Source organism: Dendropsophus ebraccatus, chromosome 14 (genome assembly GCF_027789765.1).
Source record: "Dendropsophus ebraccatus isolate aDenEbr1 chromosome 14, aDenEbr1.pat, whole genome shotgun sequence".
Classification (NCBI taxonomy): domain Eukaryota; kingdom Metazoa; phylum Chordata; class Amphibia; order Anura; family Hylidae; genus Dendropsophus; species Dendropsophus ebraccatus.
In genome coordinates this window covers 23,556,350-23,583,378 of record NC_091467.1, presented here as the reverse complement: position 1 = coordinate 23,583,378, position 27,029 = coordinate 23,556,350, and the positions used below count along the sequence as shown (strand labels likewise).

Here is a 27,029-nt window from a genome sequence, read left to right as displayed (position 1 = left end):
TTCTGAACCTTTTGGTTTTATCTAAGATTAGTCTTTTTTTTACTAGCATTCCAGGGTGTTGTTTTGAGGGTATTTGGGAGGTGGGATCTCATAGCAGTGAACGGGGTGGGTGTAGCAGTACAGTAAAATGAGTAGTAGTGCGGACACATGTTTTTATCAATCATTGTGTCAGCTTCTTTACTGTCCTGGGCCGTGTCTCTGGCTCCCAAAGCTGCTGGCCACCTGTCCCTAGCTCTCCATGGAGAAGTCTGTCACTGCCACTCTGACCTCACGGGGGTGGGCCTGCCAGTCGGAAGAGCAACTTAGGATAGGAGATAGGAAGTGCTTGTTTCTTTGTGTGGCGTCTTTAGTCATTTACAAGTTACTAAGAAACTCTTTTATGGGTTTAAGTCAGCGGCTATAACTTTTTTAGGGCGCTTATGGCCAATTGTAATTGATAGAGTGCTTACCATAGACTGAATAGATCGGTATAGGAGAAATGTATGTATTCAGTTTTGATCATGAGGTGAGTGTCTGTTGCCTTATATGTTACACGTCTAATGTGTTTCTTTCCTGTAACGTCTCTCAATCTGTGACTTTACTTTAGAACTTACCGAATGTCGGTTATCTAACAAGTTCCGTCCATATGATCTGACAAGTTATTCTCTTCATCCAGGGGTCAGCAGAGTCTTATACTAGTCGCCCATCTGATTCAGATGTGTCCCTCGAAGAAGACAGGGAGGCTTTACGAAAAGAGGCAGAACGCCATGCTCTAGCACAACTGGAAAAAGCAAAGGTAAGGACCCTTACACGGAGGGTAAAAACTCGCTATAACGGACGAAAATGAGCGATTATCTGCCCGTGTTATAACACCTAGCCATCATAAGCCGTTTTGGCGTTGTCTTTCAACATGTCAAAAAAAAATCATCATCATTTGCATATCTGTTCATCTAATAAGCCGTTTGCAGATTAAGGCTATGTTCACACAACGTATATTTTCGTAAAACCACAGCTGTTGTACAACGGCCATGATTAGTCTGAAAATATACGTTACCTGGCCGTCTATGGGATCCCGGCCAGAGTGTATACACATAGTAGATGCTCCAGCCAGTATTCCTGGCGCCACCGCAAACAACTCCGGCCGCTTGCTCCATAGTGAGCTGTGAGGAGTTCTGATGCGGGCGCGCACGGATGCGCCCGTATCAGAACTCTGTGGCTGCAAAGATCATCCGACTGATACTGTACCAGCCGGGATGATCTTTTCAGAGACCGGCCGTTCCGTGACCCGGCCGGGTCACGGAACAGCCGGTCTATTACATAGTCTGCACATAGCCTAAACATGTGTGTGGGTTGTTCGAGCGAGCATATGACGACTGTGATAACAATTGTTAAAGGGGTTGTTCACCTTGTTTTTTTTTCTTTCAAATCAGCTAGTGCCAGAAAGTGCCAGAGATTTGTAATTTACTTCTATTTAAAAAATCTCAAATCTTCCAGTACTTATCAGTTGCTGTTTGTCCTGCAGGAAGTGATGTTTTTTCCAGTCTGGAGAGCAGGAGAGGCTTGCTATGGGGATTTGCTGCTGCTATGGACACTTCCTGACATGGACAGAGGTGGCGGCAGAGAGCACTGTGTCAGACTGGAGAAAAAAAATCACTTCCTGTAGGACATACAGCAGCTGATAAGTACTGGAAGACTGGAAATTTTTTAATAAAAGTACATTACAAAACTCTGGCACTTTCTGTCACCAGTTGATTTGAAATAAATAATTTTTTGGTGAACTACCCCTTTAATAACGGTAATCGTTTTGTGTATTCTGTTAAGCGATTTTTTACATCGTTCTCAAGATTGATTGTTTCAATCATTGAATGGAGAACATGAAAATAGTTTCGTCTAATACCGCTCTAAGACTGGGAAGAGCTGTTTAGTCTTATGTTGTATAGTGCTGTCTTATTGATCAATGTCTTATGTCTCCTCACAGACCAAGCCGGTGGCTTTCGCAGTACGGACGAATGTAGGATATAACCCAGCTCCCGGAGATGACGCTCCAGTGCAGGGGATGTCCATTAACTTTGATCCCAAAGATTTCCTTCACATCAAGGAGGTACGACAGGAACTTATAGGGGGCATGATAATGTGATAATCAAGAGAGAAAGAGATATAACAGCTGATGATATTATACATGGTCAGGCTAGGTTCACACTGCGTTTTCAGCATCCGTTTAATGAATCAGTTTTTTGCAAAAAAACTGATGCATTTGTGTGCATCCGTTTTTGATCCATTTTTCCATTGACTTCCATTATTAAAAAAAAACAGATGCATTTTTTTCACGCACAATAAAGTACTGTTGACACTACTTTTGTGATCGTTAAAAAAACGGATCCGTTAAACGGATTGCAAAAACGCAGTGTGAACCCACCCTTAGCAAATAGGGAGCACCAGGAGGGGCTGCCTGGACCATCCTTAGACGTGCAGCAGACCGTCACGGTTGTCGTCGTTTTGAATGAACATGCTAAAAGAATATCCATGCTATCCAGAATATGGAGTAAGAAAGGAATCCATGCTGTTGGGAAATCATGGCTGATCCCTAGCTGTAAGCAAGTACATAGAGATCTGTCAGTCTGGGCCAGCAGACCGCCCCCATGACTCGAAGTCTTCTTCCCGGCTGAAGTTATAACTGTGACAGCTGTTCAGAGTGAATCACATAACATTGTCATAAGAGATCCCGTCACTGTGACAGGGTCCCTTACAGGGATTATCACAAGATTGAAAATTATCCCCTATCCCCACCGATCCAGATAACTGACCATCATTGATTCTGTATGGCACTTCTGAAAGTTGCTGAAGGGGATCAGTAGGGTCCCACATGTTGGACACCCACTGATCAGCTATATCCTATCCTGTGAATATTGGATAACTTGGGATAGCCCCTTTAAAGGGGTTATCCAGCGCTACAAAAAAATGGCCACTTTCCCCCTACTGCTGTCTCCAGATTGGGTGGGGTTTTGAAACCAGTTCCATTGAAGTAAATGGAGCTTAATTGCCAACCGCACCTGAACTGGAGACAACAGTAGGGGGAAAAGTGGCCATGTTTCTGTAGCGCTGGATAAGTAAACCATATCTTATGGATCCAGTGACCCATTTAGGCCCCTTTCACATGAACGTTATAATTCCCATCCCTATCGCAGATCTAATGATCTGGAATGAAAACATCCTAGATGACTATGATACTTTTAAGGTGTTGTCTGTGAATAATTCATGCTTAGCCATGATAGCGGAGCTGTGGGGGACCTGTCAGAACTGTATACTTACCTGTCTGGCTCCACCGCCACTTCTAGTTTAGGGGCCATCCGCTCTGTGCTGTTGTCAACATTTCGAAAATGACGCACCACTCCCACTGGAAATAGACACTCAGAATAGAGCCTATGCTGACAGGACTATGGGGACGGGGCATGTTTTTGCCACTGCTGGAAACAGCAGCTGTGTTGGAGCGAGACAGGTAAGTATACATTACTGACATGTCCCCCCCAGCATGGCTAAGTATGATTTTTTCCCAAACGGCTTTGGGTCTCTAAACCTGTGGTTGGGCTGGGTCTTGCTTATTTGTATTATATTTGTAAAAAAAATTGACTGACACGTATAATTTTCCCAGGTTGCAGCACATGGAGGATTGTTTCATGGCAGACTAAACTCTGCACTTTATGATACAGATTAAGGCTCACCGCTAACTGATTTGTGGTCTTGTTATTTAAAGGGGGTTATCCAGGCTTAGAAAGCACCAACCTTGTCCTCAGTTTGGGTGTGGGTTTTGAAGCTCGGTCCCAATGAAGTGAATGGAGCTGAACTGTAATACCACACACAACCTGAGGACAGCAGTGGTGCTGTTTATGCATCAAAGTAGCTGTGTTCTAGATTCAAGGAGGCAGATGTGTGTTCTGCTCACTGCATGATGTCTATGGTGATCAGCTGTTGTCACAGAATCTTTGAACTCTGAGGTTCACCGAGTTCATACCGTGCAAACCCATCGACTTTTATCCCTTTAAGGATTGACAATGTGTGAAGTACTTACTGAACAGCGTGTGATCTCCCTGCTCCAGTAACCTACACCAGGCCTCTCATTCACATGTGCACCACTGTGTATACGTCCATACTGCTAATGTCCCATAGCAACCATCTAAGCCCATCTGCGAAAACTGACACATGAAGAAATTCAGTATGTTAGCAGAATCAATATATGTAATAAACCAGAGGATCATTCACTTTATTGCTTTAGCTTTGTACCTAAATGGCTGAGGCAATCCTAACACAGCACCTAGGACACAGACAGGCCCTGACGGCCTTTGTGCCTTCTGCGTAACATCTCTGTCAGAAACAATGCTGACTTGAATGATGATCGTTCACATTATTATATCATATATGAGGTTTTCTAGGTATGACCTCCACATTAAGATTATGTTCTCAGGAACATTAGGACCCCCCTGCAACCAGACTGGTGGTTGGTCATACCCAAAGGTGAACCCCAGCAAATTTTTCTTTCAAAGCAACTGGTGCCAGAGATTTGTAATTTACTTCCATTTAAAAATCTGAAGTCTTCCAGTGCTTATCAGCTGGTGTATGCCCTGCAGGAAGTGGTGTTTTCTTTCCAGTCTGACGCTGTGCTCTCTGCTGCCAACTCTGTCCATGACAGGAACTGTCCAGAGCAGCAGCAAAGTAGCCCCCATAGAAAACCTCTCCTGCTCTGGACAGTTCATGTCACGCAGCAGAGAGCACTGTGTCAGACTAGGAAGAATACACCACTTCCTGCAGGACATAAAGCAGCTGAAAAGTACCGGAATACTTGAGATTTTTAAATAGAAGTAAATTAAAAATGTATATAACTTTCCGACCAGTTGATCTGAAAGATTTTTTTTTGCCATAATTACCTTTTTAAGAAAGATGATACATTCTCTTAGTACACCAAGTAACAAATTGGATATTGGACCATAAGATCTTCCAATAACCTGCTTTTCTTTTAACCCAGAAATATAACAATGACTGGTGGATTGGACGCGCAGTCAGGGAGGGCTGTGAAGTTGGTTTCATTCCCTCTCCCGTCAAGTTGGAACATATGAGGATGCTACAAGAACAGAAGATGCGACAGAGCCGCCTCAGTACCAGGTGGACACTTTTGTGGGGGGGGGGGGGGGGGTCATCAATTTATTTTTGTGGTCTCCTTTCCTATATTATATTTATTATGCATTTACCCCTTGCTCACCAGGTTAGCATACTGACAGATGTACTTTCTTACCTTGTAGTAAATCCATTGGAAATTCGAACAGTTTAGGCGATGTAGGCGGTGGTACCCGCAGACCTACCCCTCCAGCAACAGGTAAGAGATGGAAATGTGAAAGATCTATACAATGTACAGTAATACAAAGGAAAAAAGATCTTGACAATTTTCAATCTGGCCACTAGGCCTAGAACTAAGTTAACACTTCCTGTTCTGTACTGATCATTTCCCAGCAGTGTCCTCCTTATCATCACAGGAGTATGGTGACAGGTGACAGCAGTATAGCGATAAGAAAATAGGGAATGTTAAGAGCTCAGAGCCTCCCTCCTTGTGGAATTGCCTCTGGAGATGTCACAGAGCATGCCCAGAAACCTTTTCCATTCATGTCAATGGGACAGTTACTGTTTATTGTTGCCTATGTCCATGGGGCTTACTGTAAAGCAGCAATGGGGAACTTTTGGCCTTCCAGTTCCCATCATGTCTGAACAGTCAAATACAATCTTTGACTGGCCAGGCATGATGGGAACTGTAGTTCTGCAGACGCTGGAGGGCTGCATGTTCTCTTTCCCTGCTGTAAAGCATCTCTCTAAATGCTGTTAAAAACAGCTAAGGCAAAATGGCTGCCCCCATGATATATAAAATAAAAAAAATTACTATGATAAACCAAACAAATTAGCAAAAAAAGAACGTGTTTCAGTATCTGGCTATAACCAATAAAAAATCTAGGTGACACACTCCCTTTAAATAGTTCTTCAAACGTTCTCTTCTTCTTCATTATATATATATATATATATATATATATAAATTTTTATTTATTTATTTATTTATTTTTGTGCGTGGTAACCTTGACTGTCTTCCCTGTTATCCAACAAATCCCACCTTCTCATATTTTTTAGCTTTTTAGTATATGTTTCTTTACCTGTACTAGTACTAGGGGTACTCTAGTGAAAGATGTTGTCTTTCACATCAACTGGTGTCAGAAAGTGCCAGATATTTGTAATTTTCTTCTATTAATTTTTTTTCAATCTTCCAGTACTTTTCAGCTGCTGTTTGTCCTGCAGGAAGTGGTGTATTCTTTGTAGTCTGACACAGTGCTCTCTGCTGACACCTCTGTCCATAACAGGAACTGTCCAGTGCTGTAACAAATCCCCATAGAAAACCTCTCCTGCTCTCCAGACTGAAAAGAATACACCACTTCCTTACAGGACGTACAGCTGCTGATAAGTACTGGAAGACTTGAGATTTTTTAATAGAAGTAAATGACAAATCTCTGGCACTTTCTGGCACCAGTTGATTTGAAAAAAAATTATTTTTATTTCCTTTTTCCTTGACTTCTTTTGTATTGCCATAACATATACACTATGGGGGGAGATTTATCAAAAAATGGTGTAAAGTGAAACTGGCTCAGTTGCCCCTAGCAACCAATCAGATTCCACCTTTCATTTTGAAAAGAGTCTTTGAGAAATGAAAAGTGTAATCTGATTGGTTGCTAGGGGCAACTGAGCCAGTTTAACTTTACACCATGTTTGATAAATCTATCCCATGATATAAACCCCTCCTGTATCCCCTCTCATTCTGTCCTATATGCGTCTCCTCATCTCTCCATCTTCAGGTCCTTTGGAAAACCAGATAGTTTATGACATAGATGCTGTTGATTTAGAGTATGAGGAGGCCGAGCCTCAGGCTGCCCAGGCAACACCCCACAACAGCACGGGGAGCGTAACAACCCCCCCGTCCACTACCAAACGTGTCCCTTTCTTTAAGAAGGTAACCAGTCGCTCACCTGTAGCGACCACTAACCCCAGAGATCCATCAAGGTGTGCGGTTTGGTCATTGAGGCCTAATCCAGGACTGTGATAACAATGAGCCTGGGTTTGCAGTGTTTATAAGGACTTGTATCTGTCTTGTATATGTTCTTGTTTATTGCGTTCTGTGTTAAAGAAGCAGTTCACTTTTTTTTTTTCGCCCCCCTGGGAAGCCGCTGTCAAGTATACTTACAGAAGATGATCGGTGTCCCGTTCCCGTCGGTCAGTTCCGTCCCGCGGTGCCGTTCACATCGGGCGCGCGCTCACTTCCGCCGGCGCTGTGACTCCTCTTCTCTCCCTTGTCATTTGAACGCCGGAAGTCACGCGCTTCCATAGAGAATGCATGGAAGCGAGTGACTTCCGGCGTATAATCACTGGTCAGAGAAGAGGACTCGCACCAGCCGGCGGAAGTGAGCGCGCCCGATGTGAACGGCACCGCGGGACGGAACTGACCGACGGGACACCGATCATCTTCTGTAAGTATACTTGACAGCGGCTACCCAGGGGGGGGCGAAAAAATAAAAAGTGAACTGCTTCTTTAAGGTTTGCAATAACAACCTTATCGACTCTCATTTTTTTCCTGATATTCTAATATACTAAGGTTGGCTTCATATTTGGTCACTGCAGGTATATATATATATATATCTGTAACACGATATAAAAAAATATATAAGCCCAGTATGGGTTGTATGGGGCAAATATGTCAAACAAGAGGCACATACTGCTTTATCAGGGATAGGGAACCTTGGCTCTCCAGCTGTTGAAAAACTACAACTCCCATCATGCCTGGACAGCCAAAGCTAAAGCTTTGGCTGTCCAGCCATGATGGAAGTTGTAGTTTTGTAGCAGCTGGAGACCGAGGTTCCCTACCCCTGTGCTATAGTGATCAGATGGTGTGTGACACAAGTCCCTGCTGCAGCACTGACCCCTAACAACAAGAAAAGGCTATGATGATATAAAACACAACAAAGATAGTCTAAAGATTTATGATGCTTTGCAGAGATACTGGTTCATATTGAGGAGAGTCCCATAAGTGTAAGGAGACTTCCAGGCAATGCTGCTTGGGACAGTGTATGCAAATAAATGTGTTTTTCCAAACATAAGACCTACCCTAAAAAATAAGACCGAGCTTTATTTTGCAGGGTTTATGGAGTAGATTTAAAGGGATATTCCACTCAAACAACATATGTTGCTGTCAATGGTGAGACTAACAATTCCTTCCATACTAGTTATTATCTATTCAGTCTCCTTCCCCCAGTTCTGAGCCGCTGCTTTCTGCTGAAAACAAGTAAATATGTGTGTGACCTTTTCTCTCTGTCTCCCCCTCCTCCCCCTTCCCTTCTGGGACGGCTGATGTAAACAAGTCCCTGGCAGGCTTTATATGCAACTTTGTGGCTTCTTTTACAGTGAGTTCATTAGCAACTTGACCTCAAATTTACCCTCCTGGCATTACAAAGAAGATACAGTGTTCGAGATAAAGCCTGCCAGGGTCTTGTTTATATCAACCGTCTCAGAAGGGAGGGGGCAGGAGGGGGAGACAGAGAGAAAAGCTCACACACAGATTTTTGTGTCTTCAGAAGAAAGCAGCAGCTCAGAACTGGGGGAAGGAGACTGAATACATAATAATAAGTATGGAAGGAATTGTTAGTCTCACCATGGGCAGCAACAAAAATTATGTTTAAATGGACTACCCCTTTAAAATATAAGCCCTACTCCAGTAATAAGCCCTAGTTACAGTCAGCTGACCACATCTCTTACACTGGGTGGCTAAGCATCACCCAATCAGTGCCAGATTTGATATGTGCTCTTTTTGTGAGGCCATGCCCTCTTGTCCTTTAAACCACACCCCCTTGTCACATAAATTATGGTATGTGTTTAAAACTTCCTAGACAAGAGGGGCTTGTTCCTTTGAAAATATTTTAGCTTTAATCATCAGACTTTTAGTAGTGATGGCCGTATCTGTGTCTATGTGTATCTCCTCGTATTATCCCTGTAGGGATGTATGTTCTACATATGCACGTCATGTAATTATTGCAATAACACGCATGGTTTGTTCTCTTCTCCCCCTTCTACGTTTCCTCTTTCTTGTCTTTTGACTATTCACCACCCTTCATCTTATCCCTCCTACTTGTCCTCACCTACTGTACCCATCACCCTCTACCCCTCCCATTGCTTTCCTGACTCCTTATAAATAGCCAAACAGAGGCAGAAGTCAGTAAGTAACTGTGTATGTCTTCTGTATTGCCTCTGTGGTGTAGATGTTGTGTGAGGTCTCAGAATACTGCATGCTGTAAAGTGACTGTGGTCAGTAGATTTGGGTACAGAGCTGCATGACTTGGTGCATGAAGGTGCGGGCACCAGAATAGGTATAACCTGGACTTTCTCTTACAGACTGAACACATCCCTCCATATGATGTGGTTCCATCCATGCGGCCTATTATTTTAGTTGGACCCTCCCTGAAAGGATATGAGGTACATGAAATAAGCAAACCATCTATAGATGCCAGTGGTTCTTGTCTTTTCTAGCAGCTTAAAGGGGTATTCTGTTCAAACATAACTTGCTGAGACTAACAATTCATTACATACTTGTCATTATCTATTCAGTCTCCTTCCCCCAGTTCTGAGCTGCTGCTTTCTGCTGAAGACAGTATACTGTTTGTGAGCTTTTATCTCTGTCTCCCCCTCCCTTCCGAAACAGTTGATCTTAACAAGTCCCTATCTGCAACTTTGTAGCAATTTAGTAAGGCCAAGAGGATTAATCCCATGAGATCATCAGCAACTTGACCTCAGATTAACCTTCCCAGCAATACAAAGAAACTGCAAAGTTGCAGATACAGCCAGCCAGGGACTTGTTTACATCAGCTGTCTCAGAAGGGAGGGGGAAGGAGGGTAAGACAGAGATAAAAGCTCACACACAGATATTTGTTTCTTCAGCAGAAAGCACTGAGGGAAGGAGACTGAATAGATAATAACAAGTATAGGAGGAATTGTTAGTCTCACCATAGGCAGCAACATGTAAAATGTTATGTTTGAGTGGAATACCCCTTTAAAGAATAACTGAGGGAACTTTAAAGTGTCAGAAGTCTTGTGTCCGGGCTCCATAACAATCTGGACTCTCCTCCAAACAGCAAGGGAAAATAAGGATCAGACAGTTGGATTTCAGCATGCCAATCCTTTGGTGCTTGTGTTCTCTTCCCATTGAACACACATGCATACTCAGCTGAACCAAGTAGGAATATGTATGGGGGGACCCCAGGCGCTGGATTAATTCATAAACATACATGCCTGGCTTAGCAGATATATTTATAGGGTGCAGGGAAGACCCAGCTAACTTAAAGAGGTATTCCAGCAAAAATCTTTTTCTTTCAAATCAACTGGTTTCAGAAAGTTATATAGATTTATAATTTACTTGTGTTTACGTCTACTCATCAGCTGCTGCATGTCCTGCAGGAAATGGTGTAATCTTTCCAGTCTGACACAGTGCACTCTGCTGCAAATTCCCATAGAAAACCTCTCCTGCTCTGGACAGTTACTGACATGGACAGAGGTGGCAGCAGAGAGCACTGTGTCAGACTGAAAAGAAAACATTACTTCTTGCAGAACGTACAGCAGCTGATAAGTACTGGAAGACTGGAGATTTATAAATAGAAGTAAATTACAAATGTATATAACTTTCAGATTTTCACCAGAGTATCCCTTTAAGGTGGATTATGAAAGGAGAGGTGACCCAGCCAGGGCCCAATTTCATTGCTATCTTTCACTCTGATAACAATGCCTTGTGAAGTCTAGATAGTTTTAGACATTTTGTCTTATAAGTGCATAGTCATGTCATAGTCATGCTTTCTAATCTTGAGCAAATAAAGCAACCCCCAAGTTATACAGAGTGTTAATGTATGGACAAGTGTATGTTAAAGGGGTTGTCCAGGCTTAGAAAACCTCTCCTGTCCTCAGTTTAAGTGTGGGGTTTTGCAGCTCAGTTCCATTGAAGTGAATAGAGCCTGTTTGTAATACCTTTCACAACCTGAGGGCAGGGGCGGTGCTGTTTCTGCAAGAAAGAAGCTGTGCTTTTTCTAATCCCGGAGAACCCCTTTAACTTAATATATACACAGAAACACAGCCACACCACTATTACACGAAATTCTACAACCTCTTTGTTACTTGTGTATCTATCCACTATAACTGGGGTAGGGAACTTCGGCTCTCCAGCTGTTGCAAAACTACAACTCCCATCATGCCTGAACAGCCAAAGCTTTAGCTTTGGCTGTCCAGGCATGATGGGAGTTGTAGTTTTGCTACAGCTGGAGAGCCAAGGTTCCCTCCCCCTGCTCTATAGATTTCCATCCTTGTAGCCCTCTCATTCTTGTATCCCCCCACTATGTGGCCGTCCTGTCTGTCTTCATCCGTTGGGCTAGTCTGCAGTTCTCCAACATCTCTTTATGTGTCCATAGGTCACAGATATGATGCAGAAAGCTTTGTTTGACTTCTTGAAGCATCGCTTTGATGGAAGGTATTTAACCCCTTAAATGTCGATTCGGGAATAAAAGTCTAAGGGTAGCTTCACACGTAACGTATCGCAGTGGATTTTCTGCTGCGGATCCGCAGCAGATTTGACTAAATAAATGAACACAGCATCAAATCTGCCCCATCAAATCTGCTGCGGATCCGCAGCAGAAAATCCATTGCGATGCGGTACGTGTGAAGCTACCCTAAACGTAGAAATGACGCAGGTTATTTTATTGTAAGATGCAACGAGGATACAGTGAGAGACTGAAAGGAAGTGAATAACAAATGTCTATATTATAATATATATTGAAAACGTTACACTGTGGGTGAATGTCTCATATAGTTGTGGAGCAATTTATTTATTTATTTTTTTCCCCCAACCAAAAACTTTGATATTATTTTTAAATCAACTGGTGTCAGAAAGTTCTATAAATGTATTTTATATATAAATCTCAAGTCTTCCAGTACTTATCAGCTCCCATATGTCCTGCAGGAAGTGGTATATTCTTTCCAGTCTGACAGAGTGCTCTTTGCTGCCACCCTTGTCCATGTCAGGAACTGTCCAGAGCAGCAAATCCTCATAGATAACCTCTCCTGCTCTGGGCAGTTCCTGACATGCACAGAGATGGCAGCAGAGAGCACTGTGTGAGACTGGAAAGAATACACCACTTCCTGCAGGGCATACAGCAGTTGAGAAGTACTGGAAGAATTAGGATTTTAATAGAAATTGTTTACAAATCTGTGTAACTTTCTGTCCCCAGGTGATTTAAGAATGTGTGTGTTTTTTTGTTTTTTTTTTAAATGTAATTGATTTAAGAATGTCTTTTTCCTTCCAGAGAACCCTTTCAACTTTTAGAAGTTTAGTGCAGATTACATTCAGCATATAGTATATGAGAAATCGCTCTCTGCAGGTAGTAACAGTCAAAAACAGGGATCTACTTGGCCCCAAAGCTTTTTTTTTTCCTGAACAGTGCTGCCACTAAAAGGGGTAGTTCACAAAAAAATTCTTTCAAATCAACTGGTGCCAGAAAGTGCCAAAGATTTGTAATTCTATTTTAAAATCCATGTAAATCAGACAGAAAAGGGTGAACAACAATGTTAGGCTGGGTTCACACTACGTTTTTGCAATCCGTTTTTGCAAGAAACGGATGCACTTTTGATTTTTAGTTCCTTAGAATCGGGTTCCATATAGGTAAAACTGTACAAAGTCACCCAGCAACATAAGTGACTCACGCAGCGCTCCGCAGGCCGCATTCCCACCAGCTCAGCATAAATGAGGACTATTTATATGCGGATATCTGTGTAACCACCTCGGACAGTCCATACGATACCTTAATCCATGGATTAACCACCTCCTCCCCGAACAGAATCATCAATGTGGTGGTTTCATATAGAAAAAGCCAATTTGCATAAAATGATCCTTTATGATAGGAGACTATGGGGGAGATTTATCAAACATGGTGTAAAGTGAAACTGGCTCAGTTGCCCATAGCAACCAATCAGATTCCACCTTTGATTTTCCAAAGAGTCTGTGAGGATTGAAAGGTGGAATCTGATTGGTTGCATGTTTGATAAAACTCCACCTATGTGTATGCAGTTACAAGGTCTCGGGAAGAGATTGAAACGTTTCATGTAATTTTTTTTATTTTACTAAATATGGAATAAATACACTTTTGGATTTTTTTTCACTAAAAGGTTGTGCTGCAGAATTCCTGGACTAATATATATATATATACATATATATATATATATATATATATATATATATATATATATATATATATACACACACACACACAAAAGAAGAATAATGAATAACAAAGATATAAAAATATAAACAGAATATATAAATAGGGATACACCCAAGTAACAATACTGCAGTTTCCATACAATCACTAGAGCCATATAGCTAGATTGTTTGATATGTAGCAGCTTATTTGTTTTACTACCCACACCCACATTAATAGAGAGCTGCTACATTGTATATATGGTATTTCTATTTGTTATCTAAATACTAATGTGTATGTGGCATAGTACTTCTAGGTTTGCCTATACAGTTGCTTTATCACTGGTAGAGTTATTGTGTCTTTCTGTACCTTACATTTTTTTTTAGGCAGCTGTGTACAGGGTGAACACTCATTTTGTTGAATTTTACTAAAAATGTTTTGTCTATTATGAAACACACATAAATTGCAAAGTTACCACGTCTCTTTATCCTTATAACACAAAATACAAAAACAATTTTTGTTATGGCAAAACAGATCTGTGTATGACCACCAGTGGGCAGCAGTGAGCCATTAACCTGTGGGATGATGGCATTACAGCAGTGTCCCCAACCTGTGGCTCTCCAAGACTTCTATTATGATGGGCGTTGTAGTCTTGCAACATGTATAATCCAATCCTAACCGTTATACATGTATGAGAGTCTAGACCTAATGTACTGCTGTCCCATGCAACTAATGAAATTTATTGAAACTTTTCAAAAACTGCCAGCAGATGGCGCTATTCTCATCAGTGCTGTTCTCTTTATACCAATGTCACATATATTATACTGTTGATTTATGACCCCAAACAAACCTATGTGACTCATGAGATTGAAGCTGCTGCGGGTACGGCCTTAGAGACCTTCAAGCTGCAGTCAGTTATATGCACAATATCCTATGAAACGCCGGATGACATATAAAGGGGGGGTAGTAAGCCCAGTTTTCCCTTTAAAAAAGATGCAACTTTTTTTTTTTTCCACTTTTTGGGTGTCTTTTTTTTTTAAACAGTGACTGAACTGTTTAAAAAAACTGTTGTCTGAACTTGCCCGACTATTGACTATGTGCAGAAGTCACCTGGCAGCTGACCGCACACTCCCAGTGACATCAGAACATAGCAGTGTATACCTGTACTCCTCCCTGCACTAAGCATGGGCCCCCAATATCTAGGAGAGAGAAGAGCGCTGCCAGACACCACCCACCACAAACACATAACATATGTACAGGCAACAGCTATAAACAGTCATTAGTGTTCACAGATAAACAGTCTCTGAATTACTAAACAGTTTACAAGAGCAACAGTCTCTTTTCCTGGAAAATTCTACAAAGGTGAATGAATGGTTGTGAGTAGCCCAGCCCCGCCTGCTGATGAAATCCTGAGAACCAGGCTGGAATATGCTTCATGATGAAACCACCTGGCCATGTGTATAGGCATATTCCTGCAATATTTACTGAAGCTTTAGTAAAGCTATTTATATAGATGGCTTCAGACTTTTGGCCGACAGCTATCTCTCCTGATCCTGAGTATGCATGGGTTCTGTATGGTGGAGGTGGGTTATCCCTCTAAGAACAAAAGGGTCATGCCCCATACTTCACTCCCAACATCTGCCATAGGGAGACAGTTGGGAGACCCTCATACACATACCCAACACAAGGGTCAGTGGGATTATAGTGTGTTCCACTGGATGTGTTATGTATAGACATCAGTATGCTTGAGTCTCATTGTTAGGTGGCTTAAGAAGTTGCCCTAGATCCACATCCCTGGCCTAAAAGGAGCCGAGTCATAATATGGCATACAACCTGATGACAGGCGTGCTGCTGTTTTTGGAAGAAAGTAGCAGTGTTTTTTTTTTCATTCGGGATAGCCCCTTTTAAGGGGTACTCCAGCAAAAATCTTTTTTTTCTGTCAAATCAGCTGGTTTAAGAACATTATATAGATTTTCAGTTTACTTCTATTTAAAAATCTCCAGTCTTTCAATATTCAGCAGCTGCTAAATCTGTATGTCCTGCAGAAAGTGGTGTTTTCTTTTCAATCTGACACAGTGCTCTCTGCTGCCACCTTTGTCCATGTCAGGAACAGTCCAGAGCAGCAGCAAATCCCCCCCAAAAACCTCTCCTGCTCCGGACAGTTCCTGACATGGACAGAGGTGGCAGCAGAGAGTACTTTATCAAAATGGAAAGAATACACCACTTCCTACAGAACATACAGCAGCTGATAAGTACTGTAAGACTGGAGATTTTTAAATAGAAGAAAATTACAAATCTATATAACTTTCTGAAACCAGTTGATTTGAAAGGAAACGATTTTCGCTGGAGTACCCCTTTAAATTGTGCCAGAACTATAAAGCATAGGCCAGGTTCACATTACGATGTTATATAGGATGCTACCATATATGTGAATATACACACATAGGCCCCATTGACCTAAATAGCGCAAATGTAGTAAACTAGTGACTACACATGGGTCATTGCCCACATGTATTTTTACCTTTTAGTCCAATACACTTAGTATAGTAGAAGTCAATGCACTTATATACATCAGTATCCCATCTTGATCCTTTGCTGATATATATATGAGCCACAGAGGGTGTATATAGGGTAAATATGATGAACCCGGCCTCACATAGCTGTACAGAATAGATATAGTATGCTTTGTGTAGTAATAGTAATAGCTGGCCTGGTATGGTGGATCCCAGCCTATACATAGAGCTCTTCTCTGTCTTCCTTTATACATCTGGTTTTTGCCGCTGTAGTAAATCTGTAAATAAGAAGAATGCAGAACCCTTCATGGAACGAATGAACGTTTATGAGGGTGCTATAAAGCTGAATGAGTGACATTGATGAGTCACTTAGCTCTGAATGAGGCAACGCTGAATTTATTTTACAAGACTGGGGCCGTCCCCCCAACACAATACACGTGACGTCTACAATTATATGAATGGGTTCCTTTCACTTCTTGGCCTGGAAATAGACACAGCTGAGATTCCTGTGAACTTTTATGTAGTTTATATATTATAGGCAGCAAAAATGTTATGTACAACGCATGAGAATGTTTACCATTCTCTCTCTCTCTCTCTCTCTCTCTCTCTATATATATATATATATATATTAATTTATGGTCTTTCCATCAGGATTTCCATCACTCGGGTCACCGCTGACATCTCTCTTGCCAAACGTTCCGTCCTGAACAATCCCAGCAAGCACAACATCATGGAGAGGTCTAACACACGCTCTAGTCTTGGTGAGTGTTCTAGGTAGCTAGAAGGCCATCCCTGGTCATGTGACTAGAAATCATCATGTCGCGCTGCCTGGCTGCACGACTCCACTATGTCAAGTGAATGGGGTTGTGACCTCACAGTTGTAAAAAAAATCTTTCCGAGAGTGCAGGGTCACGGTCGCAGCCAGTTGTGGGTCGCAACGCAACCCCACTAACTTGACTGTGTGACAACCAGGCAGTGTGACATAGTTAGATTAAAGGGGTACTCCAGCAAATAATGTTTTCTTTTAAATCCGCTGGTGCCAGAAAGTGCTAGCAATTTTAATTTACGTCTAATAAAAAATTCTCCAATCTTCCAGTACTTATCAGCTGCTGTATGTCTTGCAGGAAGTGGTGTATTTTTTCCAGTCTGACAGAGTGCTTTCTGCTGCCACCTCTGTCCATGACAGCAACTGTCCAGAGCAGGAGAGGATTTCTATGAGGGTTTGCTTCTGCTCTGGACAGTTCCTGTCATGGACAGAGGTGGCAGCAGAGAGCACTCTGTCAGACTGGAAAGAATAAAGCACTTCCTGCAGTACATACAGCAGGTAAAAGTATTGGAAGACTGGAGATTTTTCTTCACTAGAAGTCATTTACAAATCTGGCACTTTTTCACACCACTTGATTTGAAAGAATTGTTTTTTTTGCTAGAGTACCCCTTTAAGGATTGGAAACAAGAATATACCGTATATGGACAAAGAGGCATTGGTACTTAGTATAGTGCAGTATATGACATGGAAAATCAGTGGTTAATAGGGTAAATGTAAAGGAAAACGTTCATGGATGCGAAGAGCTAAACAGGCCCAAATCCTGAGGCTGCACGACTGACAGATTATGAGGATGTCACCTTCTTATTTGTACCCATTGCTGTGTAGGGAGTCAAAACACCAAATCCAACAATATGTACATACTATCTGGTAGTTATGTGTTGTCTCAGTAGTGCAGCCTCAGGCTTTTGGCTTGTAAGTAGAGATGAGCGAACCTGGAGCATGCTTGAGTCTATCCGAACCCCATCGTACGGCATTTGATTAGCGGTGGCTGCTGAAGTTGGATAAAGCCCTAAGGCTATGTGGAAATCATGGATATAGTCATTGGCTGTATCCATGTTTTCCAGACAACAGCATGCTCGAGGTTTGCTCATCTCTACTTGTAACATCAAGATATAATAAAAAGATTACTACATCTTATAAACTAATGTTTTCTAACCTATGGCTCTCCAAGCTATTGCAAAACTACAACTCCCATCGTGCCCAGACATCTGATGGCTGTCCGGGCATTATGGGAGTTGTAGTTTTGCAACAGCTGGAGAACCACAGGTTGAACCACGATTTCCTATATTAATTATTTATATACTAAAACTGTTTGTCCTCTTTCTCCTGGGATACAGCGGAGGTGCAGAGTGAAATTGAGCGCATATTCGAGTTAGCCAGAACCCTGCAGCTGGTGGCACTGGACGCCGACACAATAAACCACCCGGCTCAGCTGGCCAAGACTTCCCTGGCACCGATCATTGTGTATATTAAGATCACCTCTCCTAAAGTGAGTATTACAGGAAGAGTGCTGATAGTACAGTGAGTGTTTTATGTAGTAGGTAACATACACTGCTGCTGAAATATATGCATGGGGTTCTCCCTATACACTAACATTTGGCACTGGAGCTGGGTACTGATGTGGCACTGAATGTGGTACCTTAAGTGATAGTGTACAGTAATGTCTGTGTTATTAGGGAGTATCACTATGTGCTAACACCACTCCCCATTGTACACTGCTTGTCACCATGTATTCTTTTATTGTTAGGGCTATACCCTAATACACAGGTGTCAAACATGGAGTCTTCCAGCTCCATTGTCCCTGGACAACTATAGCTTTGACTTCCCAGGCATGATGGGAATTGTAGTATTGCAAAAGCTAGAGGGCTGCGAATTTGACACCGCTGCCAGGAGAAGTCCGGCCAAAAAATTTTTAATATGTTATTACTTACGGAAAGTTAGACAACTTTCTAATGTACATTAATTATGGGAAATGGACATATAGGGCTATTTCCCTTAATTTAGTAGATCAAGGAGACTTCAGATTCCCTGAAATACCGTGACGTCACGAACCGGGGGTGTAATTACAATGGAGTGTCCAGCAGGGGCGCACTATATATATAAAAGTCAATAAGTACCATTGACTTCTATATCTAGTGCGCCCCTGCTGGACACTCCATTGGAATTACAATGGATGTGTGTGTAAATGGAATATACAGTGTTTTTGATTGAATACATTTATGGAATACTTATTCCATAAATGTAATCAATCAGTACATCACAGTAAGCCCGCCGCCGCCCGCCAGCCGAACCGCCGCCGCTCTGGACTACACTCAACTACTACTCTCATCACCTGCTCATAGCATGCGCAGGTGATGGGAGAGTAGTAGCTGGGTTATATTGCGATGAGATCGCCACCGCCGCCGCTGATGCCGCGCAGGGGGAGCCGCTCATCACTGTGCAGCTATCATCCCCCTCCACTCCCCCCACCTGCTTCTTCTTCCTGGATCTGGCCAAACTTTACACTATGTGATGGCTGACTCCCCGCCCGGCCGCCGCTCTCCGATCACAGGTGCCGGCTCCCGGTGCTTCCTGGTGTCCCCGGCCGGCACGTGTGATCGGAGAGCGGCGGCCGGGCGGGGAGTCAGCCAGATCCAGGAAGAAGAAGCAGGAGGGGGGAGCGGAGGAGGATGATAGCTGCACAGTGATGAGCGGCTCCCCCTGCGCAGCATCAGCGGCGGCGATCTCATCACAATATAATCACAATATAACCCAGCTACTACTCTCCCATCACCTGCGCATGCTATGAGCAGGTGATGAGAGTAGTAGTTGAGTGTACTCCAGAGCGGTGGCGGTTCGGCTGGCGGGTGGCGGCGGGCTTACTGTGATGTACTGATTGATTACATTTATGGAATAAGTATTCCATAAATGTATTCAATCAAAAACACTGTATATTCCATTTACACACACATCCATTGTAATTCCAATGGAGTGTCCAGCAGGGGCGCACTAGATATAGAAGTCAATGGTACTCATTGACTTCTATATATAGTGCGCCCCTGCTGGACACTTCATTGTAATTACACCCCCGGTTCGTGACGTCACTTTTTTTTTGAGAATCTGAAGTCTCCCTTATTTACTAAATTAAGGGAAATAGCCCTATATGTGCATTTCCCATAATTAATGTACATTAGAAATTTGTCTAACTTTCCATAAGTAATAACATATTAAAAAATAGTTTTGGCCGGAGTTGTCCTTTAATATATCCCCACAGTATACGGGATAACTTGTAAAAAGGGTATTCCACTCAAACATAACTTTTAATATGTTGCTGCCCATGGAGAGACTAACAATTCCTTCCATACTTGTTATTATCTATTGAGTCTCCTTCCCCCAGTTTTGAGCTGCTGTTTTCTGCTGAAAACACAAAAATCTGTGTGTGAGCCTTTCTCTCTGTCTCCCTCTCTCCCCCATGCCTTTCCAGACAGCTGATGTAAACAATTCCCTATCTGCAACTGTGTAGCAACTTTGTAATGCCGGGAGAGTTGGTCACAGTTCATTAGCAACTTAACCTCAGATGAACTCTCCCAGCATTACAAAGAAGCTACAAAGTTACAGATAAAGCCTGCCAGAGACTTGTTTACATCAGACGGGGGGGAGAAAAGCTCACACAGAGCTTTGTGTCTTCAGCAGAAAGCAGCAGCTCAGAATTGGTGAAGGAGACTGAATAATAACAAGTATGGAAGGAATTGTTAGTCTCACCATGGGCAGCAACATATGAAAAGTTATGTTTGAGTGGAATACCCCTTTAATGAATGGGGGGATGAATGGGTACCGCAGTCTCCACTTAGGTTCACTACACCTTGCATTAGGTTTATATGACATTTAATGAGTTAGTGCACCCATGAGCTATTATAGTATATATGGTATTACCATTGGTAATTTGTACTTTGGTAAGGGTGGAGAATTGGGTAATATGTACTGTATGTATTATGTACTTTTTCCTGTTGTATCTATATCCCTATATACTAGAGATTCCTAAAACTCCTTGTGTGATCTGTATTCTCTTTCCCCAGGTATTACATAGGCTGATAAAATCCAGAGGGAAGTCTCAAGCAAAGCATTTAAATGTACAGATGGTGGCAGCGGATAAGCTGGCGCAGTGCCCTCCGGTGAGTGTCAGCATTCCTGGCAGTCATAGCCGGCAGAACACGGAGTAATGCTCAGCTACTGTGACAAGTTCATGTCCTGCTCAATAAACAAACACAATCTGTTCCTTTCCCGCGAATGGATTGTTTCCATTTTAGCCTGCCACATTAGGCCTGGAATAGATAATGACTATTCCTTACCCATCCATAGAGTATGGAGACGTTACTACCTCATTGATAGCCTTAGTTTATTGATAAGCCATAACGTAGTAACACTACTTACCACTCTTGTGCCCACAGGAAATGTTTGACATCATCCTGGACGAGAACCAGCTGGAGGACGCCTGCGAGCACCTGGCCGAATACTTAGAAGCCTACTGGAAAGCAACCCACCCGCCGAGCATCAACCCACCCAATCCTCTGCTCAACCGCACCCTTGCCACGGCAGCCCTGGCATCCAGCCCCGCGCCCGTCTCCAATCTCCAGGTGCAAGTCCTCACCTCCCTAAAACAGAACCTGGGATTGTGGGGAAGTCGGGGAGAAGGAGGGTCGAGCACAAGGGTGGACGAACATGCTGTGTAGTTTTTAGGGAAGAGATATGTCAGAGACCAGCACAATATACCCTAGCTACTGCCCTGACAGTTACATACCCAACCGGGCGACAGCTATTTCTTACGTAAGAGGGGATAACATCCGAGCCATGCGTCACTAGCTTTCCTCCAGGGGGGGCTAATGGACGGATAGGCAAACTGTTTACAGAACACATGCGACGCCACCGATATACCGCATATATATATAGAAACCTCTATTAAACCTCTATGTAATTTATGAAATGGCAATGGCCGATTTGGAGACATGACGTATTATAATAAGTATTAGAAGTAGAAACGGCCGGGTATTGAGGTACTAGTATATGACATTGGAGGATGTTTTGCATTACACTGTGTGTATATATATATATATATATATATATATATATCACAGTATGGTGGTTGCTGACAATGACTGTTTAGCCATGGGAAACTTCCTGCTTCTGCTCTAAGCTCTTATCTTCTCAGCTAATGTGAAACCGCAGTGCCTGACACCAGCCCCCTACCCCCTATCTGACATCTACTGCTCACACCTGCAGCCGCGCCATCTGGGTCCCGACACCTGACAGTCATAGGCTGTGTCTGTACTTGATAAATATTCTATTGTTTCATGTTTTTGTTTATTTAATTTTTATTGTGCTTTTATTTTGTTCCTGTCTCGATCATGTTGGTCACACCATGCTGTGGTTATACATGCATTCTTTTATGTGCCTCACAGGTTGAATAAATGGGTTGGGCACTCTCTCGGCATGGACATTTGATTGCCAATGGTTCGCCTTTAAAGGGATATTCCACTTAAACATAACGTTTGATATGTTGCTGCCCATTGTGAGACTAACAATTCCTTCCATACTTGTTATTATCTACTCAGTCTTTTTCCCCCAGTTCTGAGCTGCTGTTTTCTGCTGAAGACACAAAAAACTGTATGTGAGCATTTCTTTTCCCCCTCCCTTGTGAAACAAGTCCCTGACTGGCTTTATCTGCTACTTTGTAGCTTCTTTGTAATGCTGAGGGTTAATCTGAGGTCAAGTTACTGATGAACTCAATGGGGGAGATTTATCAAAGGGTGTAAAATTTAGACTGGTGCAAACTGGCCACAGCAACCAATCACAGCTCCTCTTTCCTTTCACCAGAGCTGGAAGCTGAGCTGTGATTGCTTGCTGTGGCCAGTTTGAACCAGTCTAAGGACTTGGACTTGTTTACATCAGCCATCTCAGAAGGGAGGGAGGAGGAGGGGGAGACAGAGAGAAAAGCTCACACACAGATTTTTGTATCTTCAGCTGAAAGCAGCAGTTCAGAACTGGGGGAAGGAGACTGAATACATAATAACAAGTATGGAATTAATTCTTAGTCTCACCATGGGCAGCAACATATGAAAAATTATGTTTTAGTGGAATACCCTTTTAAAATATTGTAAGAGTTCACTATCCCAAATATCAAGATAGACTTTTATTGTGGCCGGTGGCTGAAGAAGTTGGATGCAGCCCTAGGGAGTCCAAATACAGCCATAGTTTTCCAGGACTTCCCAGGCAGGCGTCCAACTTCTTCAGCCATCGGTATTCAAAAGGCAAATGATCAGACTTGCTCGAATTGCGCTCATTTCTAATGCCCAATAGTGTTCATACAGATCAATTTCTTCCGTATCCTCATCACACAAGGTTCTTCTCTAAAGTTAATACACCAATATTTATCAAGGAAAGGCACTGTACTATGAGTGGGTTCTAAGAGTAAGTATCCACTACTTCAAGTGTGTGATATGGAGCAACCCCAGGAAAACTCGCTACTCTAGGCGGGTTCAGCCAACAGTATAATTTGTATGTGGGTCTAAAACTTCACTGCCTGACCCCTTTGTGCAGGGAGAGATAAGCCGCCATCAGAGCGCTCTGAATGCAGCTTACCCCTCCCCATAGAGAACCCAGGAACCCTTGGCCATGCTGAACATGGTTGTGGGGAAAGTAGAAGGCATAATTTATTTATATTTAAACATTTCAAGTCTTTCAGTACTTATCAGCTGCTGTATGTCCTGCAGGAAGTGGTGTATTCTTTCCAGTCTGACATAGTGCTCTCTGCTGCCGCTTCTGTCCACATCAGGAACTGTCCAGAGCAGTAGCAAATCCCTATAGCAAACCTCTCCTGCTCTGGACAGTTCCTGACATGGACAGAAAGCACAAATTACAAATCTATATAACTTTCTAACACCAGTTGATTTAAAAAATCACCTGAGTACCCCTTTAAATATACCACATGGTCCAAGTCCCCCACTGCTGCAAGACCCTAGGGTGCTAAGACTCCTCGAAGCAGCTGGGTTTGTGGTATGGTTTGTAACCACACTAAAAGATACCACCTAAAAGATCTTTCATATTACAGATTATACACATTAGGATCACCCAGACCTGCGTGGTTATATGTCCGCAGTTGTGTGCAACCTCCTGGTTAGCTGATCTCAGTGGAAACCGTAACAATAATCGGAAACCAATGCAATTCATCTGCTCATTGTTTCTGCTGAAACACGTGCTCGGGGGTGGCTGATGGCAGCCGAGGGCACTAGATAGCAGCAGTCATTTCATGCCCGTGGGTGGTATTGTTCTTAGAACTGGAGGGGTGATTGAGCATTTTTTTTACATTTCTATGTAGATTGGCCGATATCTTCTTTCATTCATAGCAAAAATTATATATATAATATATAGAGAGAGATTTATCAACCATGGTGTAAAGTGAAACTGGCTCAGTTGCCCCTAGCAACCAATCAGATTCCACCTTTCATTCCTCACAGACTCTCTGGAAAATGAAAGGTGGAATCTGATTGGTTGCTAGGGGCAACTGAGCCAGTTTCACTTTACACCATGTTTGATAAATCTCCCCCATAATGTCTATGCTATGAGTCTTTTATGTGTTTGCAATTCATCACTGAGTACAGAATGGCATGTTACCACAAGACAGTACACAGGAACGTGCAATGCCTTGTTCCTATAGTGTCACATGATAATAAATGTTGCGTCCGTCATGATAAGTGAGGTGAAGCTGCACAGGAACCATATGAGAGCAGATGTTCGGTAGCACTGTCACCCTTGTCTTGTACCTCAATCTGCTGTCACCCTTCTTAATAATACCTTGATACCTCTGTCATAGTGAATGTGCAGCTCTCTATGACTGCACACTGACAAGCACGAGAGGCTGGCGAGGAATCCATGCACATGTATGGCGTGACTAACAGGGAGCCTGGGGCTGGCCAGATCTGATGAATAAGGCAACACCCAGAAATATGTAGGGAAATTGGTCAGCCAGTGTGTTATCCTATACAGGGATATGTTGTTAGAAAAGTCATTCAGTGGCTAGGTTCACACTATGTAGTGACGTCTTTCTTTTTGTTTCGGAGGGGATGAGATGTGTTTAGTTGAGAAGGGATTCACATAGAAAAGTTGCTTTCATGCATGCCAAATACAGACGTGTTTTATCCATGTTAGAGACGCAATTCCTGGCCCAAGTATTGGTTCATTAGGAAAAGTTCAGGCTCGGATGGGTCTCTAGGCCGTCCCTACTACACACATATGAAAAAGGCTTTAGGGGTCGTCTGGTTGTGGACTGATCCTCATTCCTCATGCCTTGTTTTTTACATTTATATTTATTAATATTCAGAATAAAAGAGGTATTCCAAGAAAATCAACTTTTCCCCTATCCACAGGGGTCCCCGACTTCTGCATTATGAATAGAGCTGCGGGTCACGTGCTGTACCCGTGGCTCTATTCATAATACAGAAGCCAGGGACCCAATAGGGAGACCAGAGGGGGGGTACAGAGGTCGGATCATCTCCTACTGTGGAAAGGGGAAAAGTTGACTTTCTTGGAATACCCCTTTGGGCTGTGTTCACATGGCGTAAGACACTGGCCGTTCCGTGACCATGATTATTACGAAACCTACGTAGTGTGAACATAGCCTTAGGGTGCGTTCACACTGTACGTATGAACGCACCCTTAATATGCAGACTGTGTTGTTGTCCCCCCAAAAACTAACATTATGAACTTCTTTCCTAATCTATGTTACAATGTCTGTGTTATAATATATACTTACCAGTGTTCCTGAAGATAATATATTACCCTGCTATCTAACAAACCTGCGCTGTGTGTGTGCATGACAATAACCCGTGTGTTTCTGTCTCTGCATGCTTTGTTTGTATCACTAACCAGGGTCCATATTTGGTTCACGGAGAACTGAGATCAGAGGGACCCGACCGAACGGGTGTGTACGAGGACCAACTGCGGAGAGGCCAGACGGGCTCAAGGGTCCTTTCCCGACACGACACACTGGAGTCTGAGACGCAAGGCAGCCGGGACTCTGCATACACAGAGCCAGGAGACTCCTGCATGGACATAGAGACAGACCCATATGAGGATCCAGAGCCCAAAAGTCATGGCGGGGAGCATGGGCGGCTCCAACGTCAGGGCTCCTGGGAAGAACTGGGTCCAGATCAGGAGAACATGCAGCAGAGGAGGAGGAGGGAATCTCCAAGACCACAAGGGAAGGGGAGAGAGCAGTACTGGCATGAAGGTGAAGGCAGGAACAGGGTTCAGCTGGACAGCTGGGGGAGAGATGTATGTATTCGCTAATGGAGACTCCCTGGAATCAGACCTGGAATGAGATGAATGAGAGGGTCTCCAGTGTACATCAGGTCTGTAGTGTACAGCCTTCCTCCTCACAAACAGTGCTCCTTCCAGAACACACACGTTTCTTACATTCCTCATATTCTCACGTCCATCCATACCGTCCTCCCAGCTCAGCCATGGATGACCCCATAGTCACACACAGGCATTGCTTGTCTCCTTCTTCTTGCATCTCAGGGCCCTAACTGCAGCTGGTGCACCAGGAATAACACTGCCTTGGCCCTAAACTCTCAAGGAACGCTGCAGTAGGATAGGGCCACTAGCCGGGTTCCATCATAACCCATAGCATGACCCCATATTTCATTCAATGTCAGTCTGCTGCTGAATTACCTTACACTATGATCTAGGATGACATGTGTCTGGGTGGCGGTGATGTAGCATTCCCATCAATTATAATAACTTGTATAACTTATACAGTAACTTGTTCTAGAGCAAGGATGATGAACTTTCGGCCCTCCAGCTGTTGCGAAACTACAATTCCCATCATGCCTGGACAGCCAAAGCTAAAGCTTTGGCTGTCCAGGCATGATGGGAATTGTAGTTTCGCAACAGCTGGAGGGCCGAAGGTTACTCATCCCTGTTCTAGAAGCTGAAACGTCCCCAACTATATGTGTCAATCCGGTGTCCTGAATCTTTATCCCGTCAGTAGCAACCTCTTAGCTATTATATGATGTGAACCTGTTCATCTTCTAAAATTTGGATACCTTGATCATCCATAAGTAATCTAGGTCTAACCGTCTGATACATGGGATTAGACACCATTACACTGCAGCCACTGCCGGTTCTCTGACTCCTCTATTGACCTCCCATGCATATACTGCCATTTCATGAATTGTACCGACACTGCCTTCTGACACCCTCACTGCACTTAACACTGCCTTCTGCCCCCCCAATCTTCTTGACCGCCCCGTACAGTATGGCTTCCTATCTATTCCTGCCGTCCTGCCTCTCATTGCACTGACTCCTCCACTCCCAGCTTTACTGAGAGGACAATGAGACTTCCGCATCCTCAGATCTTTGGACTTGACGCTCTCA

The 27,029-nt window shown here is 43.1% G+C and overlaps 1 protein-coding gene across 3 annotated transcripts in view; it reads left to right on the top strand.

Moving 5' to 3' along the window:
* Nucleotides 1–26,455, top strand: part of CACNB1 (calcium voltage-gated channel auxiliary subunit beta 1) — a 58,009-nt gene extending 31,554 nt beyond the window's left edge. For 2 of the 3 annotated variants that reach the window (XM_069952111.1, XM_069952112.1), the window contains 12 exons: nt 656–775; nt 1,958–2,080; nt 4,997–5,133; nt 5,271–5,344; nt 6,858–7,012; nt 9,442–9,522; nt 11,499–11,557; nt 16,445–16,554; nt 17,957–18,108; nt 20,675–20,770; nt 21,047–21,232; nt 25,521–26,455. In XM_069952111.1, coding sequence (XP_069808212.1) covers nt 656–775; nt 1,958–2,080; nt 4,997–5,133; nt 5,271–5,344; nt 6,858–7,012; nt 9,442–9,522; nt 11,499–11,557; nt 16,445–16,554; nt 17,957–18,108; nt 20,675–20,770; nt 21,047–21,232; nt 25,521–25,940 — 1,713 coding nt within the window. In that variant the 3' untranslated portion in view covers nt 25,941–26,455. Of the gene's footprint in view, nt 1–655; nt 776–1,957; nt 2,081–4,996; nt 5,134–5,270; nt 5,345–6,857; nt 7,013–9,441; nt 9,523–11,498; nt 11,558–16,444; nt 16,555–17,956; nt 18,109–20,674; nt 20,771–21,046; nt 22,080–25,520 lie in introns of those variants that run through there. The other variant, XM_069952113.1, reaches the window with a different exon arrangement.
* Nucleotides 26,456–27,029: the final 574 nt, after the last annotated feature.